We start from the raw sequence: 22,025 nt of genomic DNA on the forward strand, positions 1-22,025 counted from the left end.
ACCGCGCGCCGCTGCTAACAAAGCCGACGTAGTAGCATCACTTTCGGGATTCGTTCGTTAGTTCCAACATTTCCCGGTAGAGGCGTCGTAATAAGCGCAATTTTATCTTACAAACTTTCTCTTACAATTACCGAAGCATTTTCTTTTACATAAAAACAGGGCAAAATTATCATTGCTAATTAGATATTGTGCTCTTTGTTAGTAAGTTTATTGTTTCTTCGCCATTATAAACGCAAATAGCGTTCAGCATCATCGATCTTTCACGTGACCTCTGGCCTGGATTTAAAATTTTTACCGGTATTTCCGAGGGCACGGCGGCACGGATTCATTCGTTCGTACACTCAAGGCTGCTTTGTTTCTAAAACTAGTTTCTTGCGCTTCGATGTCTCGCGTTATTTAACTTGGGGTGAAGTTACGTGTTTGCAAGCGGACATGTAAGCCCGGCAGTTGGGTTTCGGTCGTGAGCCATTCGGAACAGGTCTGCATCGAAACGGGAGCTGGATTTTGCTGCGGCTGACAACGGCAATAACGGTGAGTCGTTTAACACCGCTGCTTGAATCGTTATATAATATCCGTGTCATTACCTTCCAGGCGGGCACAAGTTAACGAACTAGATCCTGCATTACATATGAGCATTGAGGATCTCAGTTGCTGTTTCCTAAATAAACCTTTACTTGCGACGCTGTCGTTTGGTTTACACACACAACCAGGAAAGAAAGAGCGATATCGGAACGCGCGTCTCATTTTTCATGTTATTGTAGCCGTGGTTGTAGGTGACTGAGTAGCCTTATCAATATACATATTAAACATTTTTTTCGAGTCGGCCGGCAACGTCTTTCGTCCACAAAACCGAATAATCCTTTGGTAAAATAAAGTGAAAGTACAGAATTTAATGTATTAAACAGTTGCAAGCATGACAATTCACCCATATTTCGTACTTGTTGGTTCCAAATGTTCTTGCTGTTCAGATTGGTTTACCGTAGGGCATTTATTTTTGCAGTAGTGAAGCGGTGCATCACGTTCGTGCAGAAAAATAATGCATCAGTTCTAATAGCTTCATGACTTTCATGCATTTGCTTGTGGAACTAGCAGTGTGATCACTTCTAGCGTATAAATGAACCCACAGATGTTCTCATTTGTGATCTTAATAGTACTTGCGCTGTTGACATGCATTGTAGTTAGGCAGACATCAATTTTATGGACAATAGCAATATTTATTTAACATGCTGCTTAAGCACCCTAGAACAGACAGTGTACATATGCATGCGTTCTGTAGTCGCAAATCATTACAACATATATGTCACACCTTTTTGCATTTTAAAACTTTGCTTTTTCAATTTCTGATTCAGTCAAGATTTCTGTTCCAGACATGCAGTAATGAAGACGGCACCAGTATAAAGCAACACACTCCACGCACTAAACAGAAGCTGCTGCCTGCTACAACAAGGTCATTGTGTGGACATTGGCTACTACTACAAGGTAAACAACACATGGTTCAGAAATAAATATGTTTGATATATGCTGTATTGGCTTGCTGTTTGCAGCAGATATGAATGTTTGTTCATATTTATGGTTCAGTATAATTGGTTCGAACATATAAAACACACATAAATTTGGCTAATCTGTGCTGTATCTCATGTGTCACCGTTTTGCCTCAACAGAGTCTATGCCAAGCACATCTTGGTCATCACAGGAGCTCCTATCTGCGCCAACAGGAAGGGGCTGGAGCCGAATTTGCAAGGCTTTTACACCAAGAACAAAGAAGCACATGCAGAAGAATATGAATGAGATATCAAGTCTGCAGAGGACTGTGTCAAGACTGAAAAGAGCTTCAGCCACCATTCCACCAGCACGGACATTTGGTTGAGTCATCCAGGTAACTCAAAAAGGACTTTCTAGAAATTCTTCGTCTTCAGGTGCACCTGCAACATCTGACCAAGCACGGACGACGCTGGCCAAAAGATTGAGTTCCATCAGTTTGCCCTTAATCAGCTTCCTAGCCATGTTAATTCAGTTTGTGCCAAGTGTAATTTTTCTTCTATAAATGCAAGCTTTCTCATTGCCCATTTTTGTTAGAGGTCATTCCTCCTCATCCAAATATAAAGGTCAACCGATTCTTCGCTGATACTTAATACCAGTCACTGTCTAGCAGCCTAACATATCTGTAGCAGTATCTTCTAGTGTATGTTGTCATGCGCAATTCCTCTCCTGAAATAGCTGATGCAGCATCGGCATGCGTCTTGCATTAACCTATGCACATGTGCTATGCACCATTTTACTTTTCTTGATGTTTTTAGCCTTCAATGCTTGCAGAGCAGAGTGGCTTCTCTCTTGAATGCAAGCTTTCTCATTTTCCATATTCCTAGTCTCGTTGATGATTGCTCCTCTTCCTTGATAGCCTGGGTCTTTGTGCAAGCTACAGTGAAGTGATTGATTGCAGAATCTGGTTTTGCTGCCACACTTGGCTGTGGTAACTGTGTTACGTTTCTCAGATGTGGGGGCCTGTTCAGTTGCATTGGTAAGCAGTCCCTCGAGGTAAGCATTTGCTCCTGCAGTCCGCAAAGCAACATAGACTCCCAGTATACACACACCGTAACTGGTGCGCCCCGTTCGTTCTGGCCTGCTGCAGTAATGGGCAAATTGTGCTTGTGGCTTACCTCGGCCATGATTTGCTCAAAACAGAGACCAGCATATGTGCTCACATGGTTCGAAGTGTATGAAGTTGATAGCCGTATGGGTGGAAAGGCCCGCAAGAATGGCTGCCGAAGGTGATGCCCACAAAAGCGACTTGTCCACATTGCGACAAAGTGTGAGCCACACATAGCAGCCCCCGAAAGAAAATAAATGTGCACGTTGGAAAGGAGTTAACGCTAAAATGCCGGGTAGTCCATGTCGCTGTGTTGGTTGCGGCAGCAGATGCCTGCGTCACCTGATTGCTTCGCAATGGAAGTTGCTCATGTTCAACGGCAACCGTTGGTTCAAACAGGTGCGAGACTCTGTCCAATCTGTTTGTACCGCAGGTTGTCGCTCGTTACCAGACCACCACATGTGACAAAGGCAAGCATTATGCCGTAAGATGGTTCGTAGCCAATGTATAATGTATTGTCTGAACCTCATGCGGTGACTGATTGCTGTTTAATCTTGCTGTTATGCCACTTGGTTACGGTCGCAGTTTTATGTTTTTCGAATATTGCGGCCTGGTCGGTTGCACTGGGAAGCAGCCTCTCGTAGTAAGCATTTGATCCTGCAGTCTGCACAGCGACATAGACTCCCAATTTACGCACACCGTGATTCGTGCTCCCCGTTCACCCTTTCCTGCTGCAGCCATGGGCAAATTGTGCCTCTGGCCTTTCTCGGCCGCGATTAGGCATGAACGGAGACCAGCATAAGTGCTTACATGGTCGGACGTGTATGAAGTTGGGTGGGAAGGCCCGTAAAAGTGGCTGATGAAGGTGATGCCCACGAAAGCGACTTGTCCATATTGAGACAATGTGGGACACCAAGTGTGAGCCACACATTAGCGGCCTCCAAAAGAAAAGAAACATGCAGGCTGGAAAGGAGTCAATGCTAAAATGATGGGTAGTCCATGTCGCTGTGTAGGCTGCGGCAGCAGATGCCTGCGTCACTTGATTGCTTTGCACTGCAAGTTGCTCATCTTTAACAGCGACTGTCGGCGCAAACAGGTGGGACACTCTGTCCAATCTGTTTCTGCTGCTGGTTGTTGCTCGTTAGTAGACCACCACGTGCGACGAAGGCAGGCACTACGCCTGTAGGTAGGCAGCTCAATGTACCCTAAGAGACCCGTGTATGTGAATGCTCACTGTTGCCATATGGTTCGTCGCCAATGTATAATGTATTGTCTGAACCTCATGCGGTGACTGATTGCTGTTTAATTTTGCTGTTATGTCACTTGGTTATGGTCGCAGTGTTATGTTTTTAGAATATTGCGGCCTGGTCGGTTGCACTGGGAAGCAGTCTCTCGAAGTAAGCATTCGCTCCTGCAGCCTGCACAGCGACATAGACTCCCAATTTTCATGCACCGTGATTCGTGCTCCCCGTTCGCGCTTTCCTGCTGCAGCAATGGGCATATTGTGCCTCTGGCCTTTCTCGGCCGCGATTAGGCATGAACGGAGACCAGCATACGTGCTTACATAGTCCGATGCGTATGAAGTTGATAGCCAGATGGTTGGAAAGGACCGCAAAAGTAGCTGATGGAGGCGATGCCCACGAAAGCGACTTGTCCATAGTGAGACAATGTGAGACAGCAAGTGTGAGCCACACATTAGCGGCCCCCGAAAGAAAAGAAACGTGCAGGTTGGAAAGGAGTGAATGGCTAAAATCTGGCGTAGCCCATGTCGCTGTGTAGGCTGCGGTAGCAGATGCCTGCGTCTCCCGATTGCTTCGCAATGCAATTTGGGCATTTTTAACGGCGACTGTCGCTGCAAACAAGTGGCACACTCTGTCCAATGTTTCCGCTGCTGGTTGTTGCTCGTTAACCTGACCACCACGTGCGACGACGACGGTGAGCCGTTTACGAGCTCGCGTCAATGATTCCAGCGTATCTCGACATGCAAACTTTATTTCTGCTATTGCACGAGAATGTACACTGCTTGTCTTCTGCCAATAAAGTCGCGCGTTCTGTTCACTCACTTGTGGCTTGTTTGTATGGGCGTCAGTAGAGGCTCTTGGCAATTAGAACGCACCACCTACGCGGCAGCGAAGGCATTGAGGCATGCCGCATAGCCTGCAGGGCAAGCACGGCGCGTACCAGCGTACGCGACCAGCAAAAAACGGCCATATTGAATTTTGCTCTAAAAAAAAATGCGCACTTCCGCTTCCGGTTTGAGCAACGTCATCTGGCGTCCCCCAAAGTAAGTTCCATGCGCTGCCGCTGCTTATTTTCGAACCACGGCGGAAGGTACAGTTTCCCTTCTCTAAGTTTGTTCTTTATTCTATGGTGTGGCAGCCATCTCGCGTCGCCACGAAAACACGACAGTCGTTCGTCATGCCTTGGATATAACAACAAATCCTCCACGGTAAGTGAATTCTAACTTAGGTGCACATTCTCCGTATATGTCATGCTATCGCCAGGAAGTTGTCGCTGCGCTTAGCCGACGCGATTGACAAAGGACTAGGCGTACGCGCTGTCTCTTGATGTCAATCGAAAAAGCCAGTCGTCGCGATAACTGCATGTGATTTTATCACTTTGCCGTTGTCAGTGAGAGCTTTAAAAATCGCAAACGCTGCCAGAACTATGGTATGTTCAATAAGACGCCAGGCGAGAGGACGCTTAAAATGGTTAGTTCACCAGCCCGTGATTCCGAGCCTATGCGGAGCGTGATTAGCGTGCGTTTTGCGTGTTTGAATTTATTCAGTTTGGCAGTCTACTATGTACGGAACGCTGTTGAACTAAGGAATCACATAACAGAAGCCGTCATTTTGCTGGCAGCATGCTTTTTTTTTATAAATAAACCGCGCGCTTGACGGTGTCTCGCGCAGGGGGAATCTGCGACCACTGAAGTTACGTGCAGCACCAGTGCTAGTTAGAAACTTTGCCGCAGGCATTCAGCTGCATGCTGGAAGAGGTCAGTTGGGCGCGTTATCTTGAACTTACTGGAAACGCATGAGGAATCCATGTTTTATGATGAAAAAAGTATAAACCCCATATAAGCGATCTTGCGCGCGGCAGCTACAAGCGACGCGACGGAGATGGCTGTCGCGTTCGCTCGTCGCCTACAAGTCGTACTCCGTGCGAGCGACGATTTTGAGCGACGCCTCCCCGGTGTTGCCGGCATGAGGGCTGCAGTCACGCGTGACGCGTGCTTTAGTAATTTACGTTGATGTATTTTACTATAAAAAGTACCATAAAATATTTCCGGAGGTCTTGCAGTACGTTCTTATCCTTGCACGTATAAAAATTGAATCATTTGCTCGTTCCGCGCGACAATCGGTAGTATTTGAGCGATGTATGTACATCCAGTTCCGGCTTCGCGCTATTGGCTAGTCGCTCATAGCACTTCTGGGCGACGAGCGACGATTTCTAGATTTCCAGAACCGAGCCATCTGTTCAAGCGACGGCCCGTTTTGTCGCTCGTCGCCGCCGCGCACTAAATCGCTCTCACAGTGTTTATCCCTAAAACTGAACTGTTTTTGCTCATGTTGAAATGGTGTGATTATAGGTCTGGTTTTGTCTCCTGTTGCGGTTTTCGTGCACGGTGCGAAACTGAAAGGATGCTTATGTCTACGAACTCGGTGAATTGTCGAGCAGCTAGTTACGCATCGGCATCGAATATAACGGCTGCTGTGTGGAATTACAATTGCAGGGGCGCTTTGCATACGCTTATTGTTTTGGACATGCCTGTGCATTTGCTAATATGAGTTGGCGTGTCAGAGTTATGTCATATGAACAGCTAAATAAGCCTTCCTCTGGGTGTTACAAGCGTAATGTGTGCATTTTGCTATAGCATGGCAGATTATGATGTGTTTATCGCTTGAATATTTTTAGTAGAGAAATAAAATATCAAAATAAAATGTTGCTTTAATTCCGTGTTACCATTCTGTCGTACAGAGAACAATAGGATGGTGTAATAAACTAATAACTGCGGTTTAACTGCAACTTTTACATGCCTACAAGAATCTAAAATGCTAGATTTCAAACTGCAGCAGTAGTCGGGTCTGTCAAAAATGAACTCCACTGCGCACCTCATGCATGAAAATAAGTTCATGCCTTTTAGTAAGCTTAGATGCAGGCCGCAGTGAACTTGTTAGTATTGAAATGTGGGTAAGCTTGCCATAACAAGCCTTGTTGCCCTTTTTTATAGGCACATCCATATATCCATTGAGCTGAAGGACAATATTTTCATCCCTACTGAGCATCATGTTTGCAGCTATAATCCTCAAATTATGGCTTCAGCAGTGGCACAACCAGGCATGGTGCGGGGGGGTGGGGGGGCACACTGGGCACGTGCTTAGGATGTGTCACAAGTGGTGTTTGCGATACACCAGACTCGTGACAGACCTATGATGTCTGAAAATGACCAATATTCTATTCATTAGCAGGAGTATTCTAATATTCATGAAAAACAAGGATGAACTGTGGTTTGTTTTTTTGCTTAAATCTAAAAATTGAAGTTAGTTTAGCAGTTGACTGTTGCAGTCATTTGGATGTTTTGCATGCATTTCACTAGGAAGACTAAGAGCTAAGACTTTTTTATTGCCATTGCCTTGACTGTCTTGATGTTGTTTTGCACCATGTCCTTGTGTTGACTTTTGCATACGATATTTTTCAGGCACCCGCTTTATATAACGCAAGAAGGCAGCTGCAAGGACACGAGGATGTGAAAGAGCCAGTGCAGCGCGACTTCACGTAGTGTAGAGGAGCCAATGCCAAAAAATCAAAATACATTGGCATGTTATTTGGACAAGAAAACTAGTATGTGGGTATATTGGGTGTACCATTTGACCAAATGTCAACAAAATCAAGATACAGTATGTTACACCAAGATGAAAATTCTCACGTGCTCCAGGCAGTCATCTTAACATGGTATATTTATGTAATGTCTCTGATTGGAAAGTCAAATCAAGTATGCTCACTGGAGACAAACACATAGCAGCAAGTGTCATTGAAAAGTTCAAATGTGTTTTAAGAAAGCTGATTAGTTCTGAGAAGTGACTGCTTTTTGTCTTGCCTCTCAACACATATATCCATGTGATAAAAAAATAGTGCTACAATGAAATTGCATATTTGCTTAGCGACATGATACATACTTGCAATGAGCACGGTGCCTGTGTTTACTATAGAAAGCAACAGCCCATGCTTGGTTAGGTTAGGCCCACTACAACATGCAGGCATGGGTGATTGGCGCTTTTTTATTTCTGTATCGTGAGGTTTATTGACGTGCGTATAGGTGCAGTGGCACGCAGTATGGCTAGTACAAAAAAGGGGGGGGGGGCAGATATATGTAGCTCACTGTACACGATACAGGGCAAAGGAAATCCGTGTTCAGCAACTATGTTAAATGCCATGTACGTAAATTTTACAACGCTACTCGTTCGAAGCACGCACAGGTGCATATTGAAGAAAAGTTTCCAGGGTAGATAATTTAGTTCGTATTTTCACTAATTTTGCTCTAACCACGAGACATAATAATTTGAATATACTGCACGGAAAAACCTAGAGCGAATTAAATTGTGTGTCAGCTTCGTGTGTATACATATAGTCTTCCCTATGCATTAGGTTTTTTGCGTAATGCATTAACAGTTGACAGCCTATCTTATGATGTGTACTCTGTTTACATTACAGTTGTTTATTAGTTTACTCGTTTGTTTTGCGACTGATGAAATGCCGGCATATATATATTTTCAACATTTGACATAACCCTGTATGTTCTGCAGGGACAACCCAGGACGTGCATTTCTCAGCACCCAGTCAACTGCCAAAAGTGACTCAAACACAGGCCACCAGTAAGTGGACATCAGTTGCAATTTCACATTATGCAGTTGGCAGCTGCCTTGTACGGAGGCATTTTTTTTTTAATGAGATGGTGATGTCGTTCTAATGTACATTTTGACCACAAAGGTGCGATCATGTCTCACAGAGGCATATATGGTTGCTATTCTCTGCGAGGGACTTGTTCTTGTGTTCGTGAAGCATTTGTGTTTGGCAGTATTGTCGCCCAATGAGTCGGATATAAACACTAACTCGCCACTGCCGGCAAGTAGTTGCGAGAAACGCATTATGACGCTGTAAAGTTATTTCATTAATTCGAAGGAAAGTTTTGCAGCAGGAAAAAAGGTTGCTATTCCAGGTAAACATGTCTTTTTCTCACAGGTTATTTAGCCAAACTGTGGATACGTGAAATTCGTGACTTATGAATAGATTTTAATTTGTTCTTTAGTAATGCTTCTAAAAGAGACTAGAAATAGCATGTGACTACCTCTGCAATCAGCAGACCATACATTTACAGTCATAAGTGGCAGTTCCATGCAGTCTCACACTTTATATAACCTTTCCTTTCAGCACCATTGGAACTGGTGGCTGCGTTTTCAGAAGGAGAAGTGCACTTGACACTGTATATGTATGTGTGAATTCGGTTTTCTTTGTATGTGTCGGCTCACTGACAAACAGTGCAAAAATCTGTTGTACCACGAGCCTGACGACGCCTTCTGCTGCTAGAAATGCGGCACTTCGTATTTTATAGTACTGCATGACATTTAAATCAAAGCTACCACATAAAATGATCAAGAAAACTAACCGCTGTTATAGCTGTTTTCCTCAAAGAACGCTTGTCCTTTATGGGCTGTGTTAATCTGTGCTCTCCACCGATGTTTCAGTAATATTATCCCTTAGTGAGTGAGAGATTGGGGGCAATTAATCGTGTTAGTGTGTAAGTGGTGTCCTAATTATGTGCATTTGTTCCAACAAAGTTGTCTAGATTACTTTATTGTGTAGTGTAAAGCTTATGAAACCATCAGCAACTACTGAGTTGCTAACACGCATATGGATTTGTCACTATACAGGTGGAACTCGGCTGTACCACTGCAGTGCTGCGGAAATTGCCTTCACCAGCGGCTTTGCAACAGCTGTTTCGCAGCATGTCGGTATGTGTTAATTTATAATTATGTTGGGATGGGCTAGTATTATGGACCACTGCTACTCTGTATTGTGACAGATCCATATGATAAGGGATGTAATGGGCACAGCGAAAACCTTTGAATTTTTTACTATGGTACATAAACAGGCTCTCCCTTTCGTCACAGGAGCAGGAGAGAAGGGCATGCAGGCACTCCTGAATGTACATATATTTCAAAACATGAGAGAGACATATACACACACACACACACACAATTAAACTAAAGGCAGGGACGTTCCATCTTTCATCTTGAATTGAATTGTGCAGCGCAAAAATACAACACAGACCACAGAGAAGCACACATGTTAACAGGTTTGATACACACGTTAGTTCAACAGATTTGATACTTCAAGTGTGCTATTTTACACAAGGGGGAAGGGAAAGGGGAGAAAATCTGAAAGAAAAGTGGAGTGGAAAAAAAGGAATCGTGCCAAAAAGCATGAGAAGCATCGCGCAGCCAGGATCACCAGCAGGACATCTAAGAAGCACTCTGATAAAATTACATACAGGACAACCTTACGTATAGTTTGTTTCAATCAACTCAGATCACATGCAGCCATTACTGCAATCAAGATGTTTCCTTATGTCATATGAGGGAATGATGTGGGCCCAAAAAACTGTTTAGAGCTGAAGGATTATGTTCCATTCTAGCCTCATTGCCTGCTTTTTTATCATATTGTTATCGGCTGCTTATGTTAGGGACAAAAAGTAAGAGTACGAACTGTTTCCCGATTCGCCATTCCACACGTCTTTGTGACTATATGTACATGCAGATTATCCATAGCTGAAAAATATTCAGTACAGTAGAATCTCATTACAAGATGCACTTGGTTGTAAGAGACATCTGAAAATGGTTTGGTTGGTTTTCCGATGTTTGCCACGTTAACAATACTGTATACAAGAGACACCTTTATTACTAAGGATGACTTTTTAAGTATTCACTACTTCGAAGGGACACAACCCACACACATTCACTTTGTGCACCTTGTGTGCTCCGAAGGGCGTAAAGATCACGCAATCCTTACACAAGTCAATCGCGCATGTCTCTTTTAGCATGAACCAGAAAAGGAGGGCAACGAGGACAGTGCAGGGCAGAAAGTGTCGGCAGTTGAAGCTGACGAGCGTCTAAGAGCACCTCAAAGGTACTGCGAGCAACAAGGCTTGCAAAGTGAAGTGTTTAAATTCCAGAAGTTGGGAAGGAAGCTAACACAATCTACAGTCACTAAAAAGCTGTGAATGTCTTCTTTAAAGGGCCCCTAAACCACCGAGGTTGAAATTTAGTTGCGGTGTTGCAGTTCTACACAATAAGGCAATGAACAGGTAGCCACAAGAATTTTTCGAAACGGTGCAGTAATAGTGGAGCTACGTGTGTTTGATTATCGAAAAGTAGTCCCCACTCATTTTACTCTTTCATCTGGTACACGCCATATGGACAGTATCGTCTTTTCCTTGCCTAGTACACCTCCAAATGTTACGGGACAGGCCAACACCAACGAGCTCTGTTGCTGCCGCGCTGGCCCGTCGTCCTGCGAGGGGTGGCGCTAATACAACGGAACTGTATGGTGACTCGCGTTGAAGAGCCTCATAGGGAGACCCTTCTGTTGGCGTTTCTCTTCTTTGCCCCCATTGGCTGCCCACAATGGCATCGCGTGCAACGCGACGAGGAAGAAGGAGTGTGTGTATTTGCTTGCAGGCCTTGCCAGCAGTCGTACACTTTCGTTCGACCAATCGACAGCACCGGAAACTGGTGACATCATCAGAGACAGCCTGGTGACGTCAGGACAAACTGGGGGGTGCAGGATAGGTCCAGAGAGGTGCACGGGGTCATTTTCTTCATATTGTGGTGCTCCGGCAGTGCTACGCACTCTGGCATTTGGCTTCGTCGATCGTGACGGCATTCCGATTTCAATACGCGTGTTTAGTTAAAATGTTCAAAAAATGTCGAGAAGTGGTTTAGGAGCCCTTTAAGCCACCCTGAGCATATATTCCTTCAGATATATCAAAACATACTTTAGTGATGATGCATAATAAAGTGATCTAGTCTGGCTCCTCAGTGTCTCAAAATTTTTGGTTTCGAGAGACATGTTTCCCGTGCCTCTTGAATATCTTCTGATGAGGCTTTACTGTAATATACACAAACAATTGTGTAACTCCTCCTGCAAGTATTATTCATTAAGCCCGGTCACTTATGTGCAAAGTTTGTGGTTAAGTCTTGATGTCCGTACTTTTTAGAGCTATGTTTATTAATTCATGCTGTTCTTATTGGTTCTTCGATGCAGGAGACAATGCCTACGAAATTATTGGCCCTGATCATGAGAGCCCTCAAGGGGCAAACAACATCTCTGTTGCAGAAGTGAGCCCGGTACCACTTGGAAGTTACCATGACAGATGACACGGCAGCAATAGATACAGAGACTGCCACGTCTACTGCAGCTGCAACAGTGTACGAGGCAAGCAGCAGCGCGTCAGCAGCAGTGTCAGAAGGAACCACACCAGGCCTGGTAGAGCAACATGTGTGCTATCACTGACTTTTTTTGTAGTGGATACAACTCATTTGCTCAACATACAAAAGCTTTTCACCATGACTGTGAGCCAGTGTTATTGTGCAGCAAGTGCAAGACTAAGTTAAGTGTTATAGCACAGTACAAGCATCACTTTAACATATGAAAACATATTACAGTTGTTGCCTCCCCAGCCAGCCCACATAGCCACAACAATGTTGAACACATGGTGGGACACACATCTTCTCCATTAGAAGATAGTAGAGACTGTCAGTGTTGTTGTTAGATTAACTGGTCTTTGTAGGCAACTAGGACAACACAGGTGTCATAAGATTGTTGTTGATGTTGTTGAAGAGGTAAAAAAGAAGTTTGATGCAGCTGAAGTGCCAACTGATATTGAGCAAATCAAAAGCAACCACCTGAGAAAGCAACACTATCAAAATTTGGGTATCTATGTGCCGCCAACTCTGGTAAGAATGGCATAGGACAGAAGTGTGATGAAAATCACACAGACACTGCTGTTGCATCACTGGCCACAGTGAGCAGCGACTTGTAGGGCAAGAGAGTCAACTGAAACTAACATTACGATATAGTGTCATGCTCCCATGTGACCACTTTTCAAGTTATTTTGCAAGATACAGCTCAACCTCCAGAAACGAGACTGCAAGTTGTCTGTAAAAAAGCTTTCACAAAAAATTATTCATAACACCATTAACATAGCAGTATCTTTTTTTTTGTGTCGGTTCGAGGTTCCCGGCTGTCCATTAATGCAAAAATTGAGGAAAAAAAGAACATGTGTCGTACTTACACCTTTTTAACAAGTACGAGGGGGACAGAACTTTTCTAGTCATGCATCTTCATCATACTATCAAGTTTTTAAATGCCTTTTATAATTATTATTACCAGTTATATCTGAGTGCATTGTATGCATGTAGCAGGTGTAAAATCAGGTCAGTTGGATCAGATGCCTTATCTGCAAGCGAGCCCTATATTCAAGAAATTTGAAATAAAATAGTTACGTTAGAGACGCAGTCTTTCAGCACTTTATTGCCTGTGGTTTAAGCATTGCTCAATACTTTTGTGGGTGGCAATTTCAACCGGCACAGCACTGCGCTTTGCCACAGTCACATTTGTCTTCAAAGCGGCGTTTACCATTTGTGTTGATCTGTTTGTGTATGCATAGAGCAAGTTTTTAATTTATATTTTTCTGCATTCTTGTGCTTGCACTAAGCTTGTATAAGGCAGTTACAAAATGTGCGGCACTATAACGAACTGTTCTGTTGAGCTTACACTTGCAAATAATCGTGTTCAGATGGCCGCACTTCTATGCGGGTGCACCGCTAGCTTTGTGTATGTTCTCATGTTTGTATAAAGCTTATATAAGCTAGTTAGAAAATGTATGTCACTAAGCATTGTGATATTCTTTAAAGAACTGCTTGGTTGGTTTTACACTTGTGAATTAGTATTGAGGCGGTGGTATTCCCATGTATGCCCACTGCTAGCTTTCTGTGTCCTCACGTGTTTGTATTAAGTTTCTACAAGGGAGTTACAGCATGTACGTCACTAAGCGCTGTGATATTTTTTAAAGAACTGGTTTGTTGGTTTTACACCTGTGAGTAATAGTACTCGTGTGGCACTAGTCATGTGTAGGTACACAGGGACCATTTGTATACATTATGCTCATGTAAAGCAGTTACAAAGTGTATGTCACTAATTACTGTGATATTTGTTGAATTGCTGTGATGGTTTTACACATGTGAATAATAGTGGTCAGGACACAGTACTTGCGGTGTATAGTTGAATTTATACACTGCCAAGACATGGGCTGTATACGTACCAAAAGAAATGTATGTCATTATATTGTTGTGATTATTACTGTTTGGATTTTATTAAACTGTAATAAAATTGTTTCTTGTATCTATTGAGGTATGGCAATTTGTCATGCAACCAAACTGAGGACCTGCACTTGTGCATACAAATAAACAGCTAATTTAAGAGTATACTGCTCATATTCTGCTAAACCAGTTTAACAAATCTTCTACTACAATGCTGGAAAAATGACAGAGCTGACTCGGATGCACAGAAAAAGTTCTGCACTGGCTGAAGGACTGCCCCGCACTGGAGTTCGTAATGTTGCGTTTATTGGAGTAGAACAGAAAGTGCACTTCTATTAAAAATGCGACAGTCAGTGCAGAAACATAAGGCAGACGAGCGGATGTGGCACATTTTTTTCAGGGCCCTCCATGCCTACTACTGCATTTCTAGTCTTCCTGTGCTCTGCGTATAAGCCCCTGTTCAGCCAAGGTTTTTACTCCATGACAGTTGTTCTACTGGGTTCGTAGCAATATTGAAGAAAAAAATTTAATGGTTTTCAAGGACTTTCGAGGCCCCGACACAGTAACTTCAAGGACCTCGTGCAATGTGTGTAGTAGTTTGGACAGGCAATAACTTGTTCAAGAACACCGTTAACTTTAATGCAAACAAAAGAAAACAAAACAAATCGCATTTCAGTGATTTCAAGCATTTGAAAGACTGCTAATTTGCCTTTCACTGCCCACCACTAAACGCACACAAGGAAGCATTTCAAGAAAGCGCTCAAAGTTTTTCTGCAATAGCACAATTAACTACTTGGACCTGCAACATTTGCAGTTTTTGAATACTGTTTGGTTTGACAGTGTATGTGATGTCATCTGTTGCCTCAGCTTTCACCATCAAATAAGCAATAGTCATTTCTAATTTCTTTTTATTGTGTCTGTCGCTCTCAATTCACTCTTCACGGCTTCTCTTCGAATGCCTCAACTGTTGAGCTTCCTGCTTCTGCTCCTCCAAGCACATTTGTCGCCGGTTCCATGTGCATAAAACTGGTATCTGCAGCTCCTTTGTAATTTCAACTTTAAGGATGTCGCTTTCCTTCTATTACCTCCAGAGACAATTTTCTGTGACATGCGAAAGAGTGTCACAGAAGGGAAAAAAAGCGCTTGGCAATGTCTGCTAAGTCTAGCCAAGTGTACAAGTTTAAGGACTTTCCAGTACTTCTAAAAATTCAAGGGTTTTCAATGCCTTGAAAATGGCATTTTAGAAATAAAAGATTTTCAAGGATCGCTACAAACCCTGGATTCTAGCACCTAAATAATTTTACAAGCTTATTTTGGCATGGAGTTAGGAAATTCATGCTTTCTAGCTAACGCTGCACTATCTCTGTACAGTGAAGCCACGAGAGCGCAACTATTTTGGAGTAAAGAAAAATACTGAAAGCTTTTAATACCACTCCTTTTTTTCTATGGAGCTTCGTATTGCCTAGTTAAGTTTACGAATGTGCCTGGTTTTGGCGGGCGTTTTTTCGACATTTTCTGGAAGAAGCAGATGTCTAGCCCCCGTATTCAGAAATGTATCTTAATACAAAGCTCATGCTTGACTTGATATAAACGACGCCTGGTGCGAACGTCCCCCAAGACGCTCACTGCCTTTCTTTTGGTGCGTTCACGACTTGCGTCGTTTAGATCAAGTCAAGCATGGGCTTCAAGTTATGATGCATTTCTGCATATGGGGGTAAGCGTGCACAATTCCGGGCAACGCACTGTGCCATTGACACTGAGAGAAAACGGGGAAAACAGAGTTAACCACTTATGCTCCTAAACTTTCGCGTACCTGTGGTGTGCGTGTATCGTGGAAGAAGAAACAGCGCAAACACAAGGACGAAAAAAAACATCAACCACACCAGCGCTTCGTGGTGTGGCATGTTTTTGCGTCGTCCTTGTGTTGCGCTGTTTCTTCTAAAATGCTCAACCAATTAGCCGGCAAGTCCATCCTGTGCATATATAAATTGAACACACGCATGAGTGTAGATGGTCTTCGAAGCTTTTAGAACGAGCACTGCCACAGGATACGAGCAGTGCACGCGTAACAAGTGGACACATTAGTCATTTAAACATGCGTGCCAATGCATTTGACGCGGCTATCGGCATAAGCAGTCTCCAAATGCTGGAATGCATGCGCTTCAAAACGCTAACGATCCGCTGCTAATGCAGGACAACAGCTCACAGCGGACTGAACCAAACTCTAAACTAATGCACTTGAAAAGAACGCCTACACGGCAGCGTGAGGCACGTCGAAATGCCTGGTACTGGCGTCGCAGTTGCTCACCAGTATACGCGCGAATTAAATTCACATACGTGGATGGTTGGCGCAATACTTTGTATCCGCGTATTTTGGAGAACATGTACTGGAGAAGCACTCGATCATGAGCTGAACGGCACATTTGTTATTTTCCTGCGGTGACGACAAGCCGTGAATAGTTCTCACGTTGTCGTCTACGTTGTCTTCCTTCGTTAGTCGTAGCAAGGAATGGAAATGATGCAAACGCACACGTATTCCAGTACACAACAGCACAGCACACTGCAGAGAAACCCCACCCACCACAGCCGATTCATCAAATACGTTTGGTATATATATAAGCTCTAAAAGAACACGACTGGGCGTGGCGGCGCTGTGGTGTAATGGTTATGATGTGTGTTTTGAATTGTACAAATGCGAGTGTACGCGGGTTCGAATTCACATGATGTATAGAGCATTGTGATTCTTGATAAGTATGTGATTGCCTTGACAATTGTATTCTAATTAGATTGTGTGACTTCTGATTGTGAAATTTGCGAAGATATTTCCAGATTAAGTGTTAATTCGATTTTTTTTCTCCTCAGTGGCGTTCGTGACGCATACGCATCGGCCGCTTCAGAGCAGTCACGCCTCACGGTAGGCAGCAAATAGCCAGGAAAAAATGACTTTAAAATCCTGCATAACTTTGCTCACGCCTATTCTGAAGGCCGCTTGGAATCGGGCCAGTGTCTCTGAGGAGCCGCCTAGGGAACAGTATATCAACGGCCCTAATTTGATCTGATTTCCTGCCTGCATGCGTGATCAGGACTTGGCTAAGAGGGTATTGGGAAGAGTACTAGCACTCTGTTCTGAAGGAGTACAAGCACTCTGTTTGGGGGAGTAGAAGTACTCGGTCTGGCGGTGTACTATTAACCCTGCGGGGAGAGTATTAGCATTCTGCGGAAGAGTACTAGCACTCCCTGTGGGAAGAGTATTATCACTCTGCGGAAGAGTACTAGCAATCCCTTGCGGTGGAGTAACAAAACTCTGTCAGGAGGAGTTGACCTACTCTCTCTCAAAGAGGGTCGATCTACTCTCGAAAAGAGAGTGAAATATGGGACAAGCAGCTACTCCCTCAAAGAGAGTGCCCGGCACTCCCTTAGTTTTTAGAGTGTACGGAGGGAGTATGGTTACAGAAAACGGCTGTAGCTCTTGCTTTATCAAAAATATCCCGAAACAAATTACATTCATATAGCCGCTAGGACGACCCTAACATTACGCCGAGTTTCATGTACTTTTCTTATTTACGTAGTTCACAGTGATGTCGCAAATATGGTGCAATTCTCGTCTGTCATGCGGCGGTACTTGCACACACCACTACTTTATAAACAAATAAGAATAAATTACTCCGCAGTCAAAAGATGTAATCGTTGTCCGTGTCCTTCAACAACGACAACAACGACATCATCAACAACAACAACAACAACATAATAATAATAATAATAATAATAATAATAATAATAATAATAGTAATAATAATAATACCTATATATACATAGATGCCTAGATTGAGGTAAAACACACCCCGGCTTCGCTGCTCGTCCTTCTTCACAGAGTGGAAGGGCTGATTATATTTTTTAATAATATGCTCTGACAATCCCAGCTTATAGCGCTGCAAAAAGTTTCCGTTCAGCTGAATTAACAGCGCTGTTTTACGTCTTAACACGTGTTACCCCGGTTGCGTGTGTCTCCTGAGTTGCCGGAAGCTGCCATGACTATAGCCTGAAGGACCCTGGTATAGCCTGAACTTGGCGAAATATGCAGCTTTTCGAAACTTGCCATACGCCGCGGTGGGTGAGCGGCTATGGCGCTTGGCTGCAGGGAACAAAGTGGCGAGTTGGGGTCTAAATTGATGTCCCGAATGGCTGCAATCGAATGCAGTGGAACGTTATAAGTATCCTGCCTTGATATTACGGGTCACGTTCAAGAGCGGCAGAATGTGAAAATAGGTATACTTCCAGTCGAGACGCATGGCTTAGGTGTCATACTAAAAAAAAAAAAAAAGACTGCTAAACCTGAATTCACGCTGTGCCGTACACAGTTACTGAGATGCCTGCAGTCAAAAAGCAAAATTAACTGTGTGCTTTAATGCAAAGCCCCTAATGCTTTCCATGTGTGCATGGACGAATATAGGCTGATTAAGTGATCACTTGAGCATCAGTGCGCATGATCACTACAAATGGTCACTAAACGTTCGATTCTAAAACAATTAAAAATCTGCTGTGGTTCGCTGGTACCTAGTGCCCCTACCTAAGTCAATTTAACATTGTTTCCTCAACTATCGCTTACCTTAAAATGAAGCAAGCAATTTTATTCCGGAGTCTTTCCAAATTGATGCATAGAAAACGTTTATAGATAAAACAAAACAAACAAAGTAAAAGCAGGTTTTGTACAGAAGGAGGGAATGTGAGACCAAATAAAACAAAGGAAAGGGAATTCGACCATGAAATTTCAAAAACGCCCCAATCTGGAAGCTATGGAGGACGAGAGAAGGGCACGGTCACCTTTGATGTCGTTGAAGCGGCTTTCATTCAAGTCGCTTCGTCGCCCGTTCGCGCTGGCAGTGTGCTTTGCAGTTGATTCCTCCTAATGGCCTCAACAAGGTTCTTTTTTGGGCTTCCTCGTTACGGCAACCTACTTGGACTCTCACGCGCGACTGCAGCTTGAGGTAGAACGAGCTAAAGGTACGTGCCGGCCGTTCCCTGAATTGAAGGATCAGAAGTCTCATGTGGCAAGATCTTACGCCAGGCTATAAGCGCCCGTACTTTGCTCGTCCGAATTCTCGGCACGTGGGTGAGAGGAGGAGCTGCTAAAGCTCGAGCTACGGATTATTTTTGTTTCTGCTGTATTCGTTGCTGCGGGCTCTCGAATTCCTTGGATTAGGACGCAGTCTGCAATTTCGGAGTCATTGCGTGTGTCGTAATGGGTTCAGATTACGTGTATGTTCATACGGGTGTATGGAGCACCTAAATTTTAGCCCATCACTGTTTTCTGAGCAGTACAGGTGCAACGTTCAGGCGCACCTTGCTCGTCAATGACAATTAACCCCCTTGGTGGTTGTGCGCGACCCTTGTTGCCAGCGCTTTGTGATTTGAGATGCTTTCAATAAGGTACTTCAAGGCACCAAAGAAGACAGGTAGGTGGGCATGTGTGTTAACAGAAACGGCGGATAAGCCGTTGGCGGAGCATAGCCATCGGAGCTGTGGAAGGGCGCCGGAGCCTAAAACAGCCGCTGTTGGCAAGTATATATATATATATATATACGACCCACGGGCTAATAACACGAAGGTGGTGAACAGCAACACCAAAAAACAAACCGAAGGTAACATAGCGCCTAAATTATAAAGAGGACATAGAGGACAAAAAACAGATCCGTTAAGACATAAAATAGATAAAAAGGTCAAGATTCACAGTGGCGGATGGTTCACAGTTTGGTAACCTAGCTGCGTACGACGTCGATGAAACTGCAAATTTTTATTCTTGTTGACGCCTCTACACTCCACATTAGGTTTACTCATAACCGCATCGCTGATTGCGCTATGTCAACTAGCTGCATACGCTATGATAGCGGCTACAAGAAATCAGTGCTAACAAATTTAATTGTTCATATAGTAAACAATTATGTGTTTGTAATGGTTATCGTGTTTAACTGTATGTATTTGAAAGCCTTTGCTGCACAGACTCGGCAATCTATCGATCTATATTTTGCTACAGCTGGCATCCTCGGGGTGGCATGACCAGCCATGCTGCTGCTGATGATTATGGTGCGCCCTTAAAGCATGCCCGTAGTCACAACGGAGAATGGGCCAGAAATTGTATGCTTGTACACATGGCTTTCAACTTAGGAAAAACAAACTTGAAAAGGTAAAAAAAAAGAACGATTAACATAGCATCGCGTAATTGGAAAATTTGACCGGATGAATGGAAAGCGGAGGCGCAACGCTGCTTTTCTTTCTTTCTCGTCGCCATAAGTTCAGTAAAATCTAGAATAAACTGATAATTGACGGAGAGTTTAATCGATTGAAATCGATATTCCGCGAACGTGCACCTTCATTTTAAACACTCACGGCGGCCGCAAATTGTGAAATGAGCAAACATAACACGACTTAAAGAAAAATGAAGTAAGCACTTATATCAGCGTACGCTATCACAGTTTAAAATATATGTGTTCCTTATTGTTGCCGAAAACAGCGCGTAATTGGAAACACGCTTTTCACGAGGAAAAGGCCTGCTTCTACATCTGCTGGGCATGTCTTTTATTTATCTATTTTCACCATTAAGACGTCACGCGGCGTCCCTTACTTTCAGTATTTTATAAAGTCAGCCCTTCAACTACTGAAACATTGTTCCGCAGGTATATGCGCGACCGCCTTCGAAAAGTATGGACAAGGTCCGATTTCGTTCAAACTTCTAAGCAACTCGTTCGGACCGACAGCGAAGAGATGGTGCTGACGAGAGGCACTGATTGAGTAGATTGGTGCCACACGATAGCTACATTTACTTGTGTTGGGCGTCTCTCACTTTCTCGATTTTCACATGTAAACGCAATTATTTGCCTTATAAAAAATTGATGATACTTGTTCTGTAACGACGGGAAGCATGCGCAAGCCAATTAAGCCATTTTGTAATAACTTAAGAACCATAGGTGTAGTTTTCTAATCAGCCTGCCGTGTCCCCTAATGGGACAAAATCAATCTTAGTAAGTATATTTTTCTGCCTATATTCGAGTCAAGGAAGGAAGGAAGGAAAAAGTGGAGAAGGAAGGCAGGGAGGTTAACCAGTTTTGCCTAACCGGTTTGCTACCCTACACATGGGAGGGGGATGGGGGGGATGAAAGATGGGGAGAAGAGATAGAGGGCACATAACACGGCACACACATCGTTGGTTACAGTCTGTCACTCTTGTGTGGTACGTGACATCACTGTCACAGTCGCTTGTCCAAGCCCGTATCCTTCATAAACCGAAGTAGTCCCTTCGTCGCCTTCAGCTGCGATGTCTTCAGTCGGCGATATGTGAAAATGGTTGCAACTGACAATGGTCTACTGTCAAGGTGCGCTAGAACGGACGCCATGGACTGTCTCTGAACATTATATTCAGGACAGTCGCACAGAATGTGTTCCAGCGTCTCCTCGCAAAGACAGGCATTGCAGAGAGCGTTGTCGGCCATTCCAATGCGAAACGAGTAAGATTTCGTGAAGGCCACCCCTAGCCATAAGCGATAAAGCAGGGTGGCCTCACTTCGGCGGAGTCCGGTTGGCATACAGAGATGCATCAAGGAGGGCAGGTCGTGTTGATGATCGCTGCGGTTGGTCTGGCTGCTTGGTGTGCACCACAGAGAGAGCGTGATCTCCTGTGCAAGCACTTGAAGTCTGCTGGCTGCGTCGGAACGTGAAAGTGGTATGGCCTCTTCCTGTGTGTCTTCAAGAGCTGTCCGAGCGGCTTTATCGGCGTCTTCATTTCCGATGACGCCGCAGTGACTTGGCAGCCACTGAAACGTCACGTGATGTCCTTTCTCATGTGATGTATGAAGTAGGCATCTAATATCGAATACGAGCTGTTCAGATGGCCCGCGACGCAGAGCTGATAGTACAGATTGTAGGGCTGCCTTTGAGTCGCTGAAAATTGACCATTGTCGAGGTGGTTCCCGATTGACAAAACAAAGCGCAGCTCGAAGAGCAGCTAGTTCCGCAGATGTAGATGTCGTTGGGTGGTCAGTCCTAAAGCTGATGGTAATACCTCT

At 44.0% G+C, this 22,025-nt stretch overlaps 1 protein-coding gene and 1 long non-coding RNA gene across 7 annotated transcripts; both read left to right on the forward strand.

Annotated features, from left to right (window-relative positions):
• Positions 1–313: 313 nt before the first annotated feature.
• Positions 314–2,203, forward strand: LOC140217103 (uncharacterized). Its single transcript, XR_011893603.1, has 3 exons — positions 314–531; positions 1,368–1,479; positions 1,662–2,203. It is a non-coding gene; the product is annotated as an uncharacterized lncRNA (long non-coding RNA).
• Positions 2,204–4,957: 2,754 nt separating this feature from the next.
• On the forward strand, positions 4,958–14,054 carry LOC126536728 (uncharacterized). Of its 6 annotated transcripts, XM_055073859.1 has the most exons (6): positions 4,958–5,036; positions 7,290–7,436; positions 8,395–8,463; positions 9,020–9,077; positions 9,520–9,600; positions 11,912–14,054. In XM_055073859.1, exons 2-6 carry the CDS (start codon positions 7,384–7,386, stop codon positions 11,987–11,989), a joined length of 339 nt encoding a protein of 112 aa, XP_054929834.1. In that variant the 5' UTR covers positions 4,958–5,036; positions 7,290–7,383; the 3' UTR covers positions 11,990–14,054. The 6 variants fall into 6 exon arrangements, 2 of the variants coding, with proteins under 2 accessions (XP_054929834.1, XP_054929833.1); XR_008613664.2 differs by lacking the exon at positions 4,958–5,036 and having other exon boundaries at positions 5,228–7,432; XM_055073858.2 differs by lacking the exon at positions 4,958–5,036 and having other exon boundaries at positions 5,228–7,436.
• The last annotated feature ends 7,971 nt before the right edge of the window (positions 14,055–22,025 follow it).

This window comes from Dermacentor andersoni, chromosome 4, assembly GCF_023375885.2.
Source record: "Dermacentor andersoni chromosome 4, qqDerAnde1_hic_scaffold, whole genome shotgun sequence".
Lineage (NCBI taxonomy): Eukaryota > Metazoa > Arthropoda > Arachnida > Ixodida > Ixodidae > Dermacentor > Dermacentor andersoni.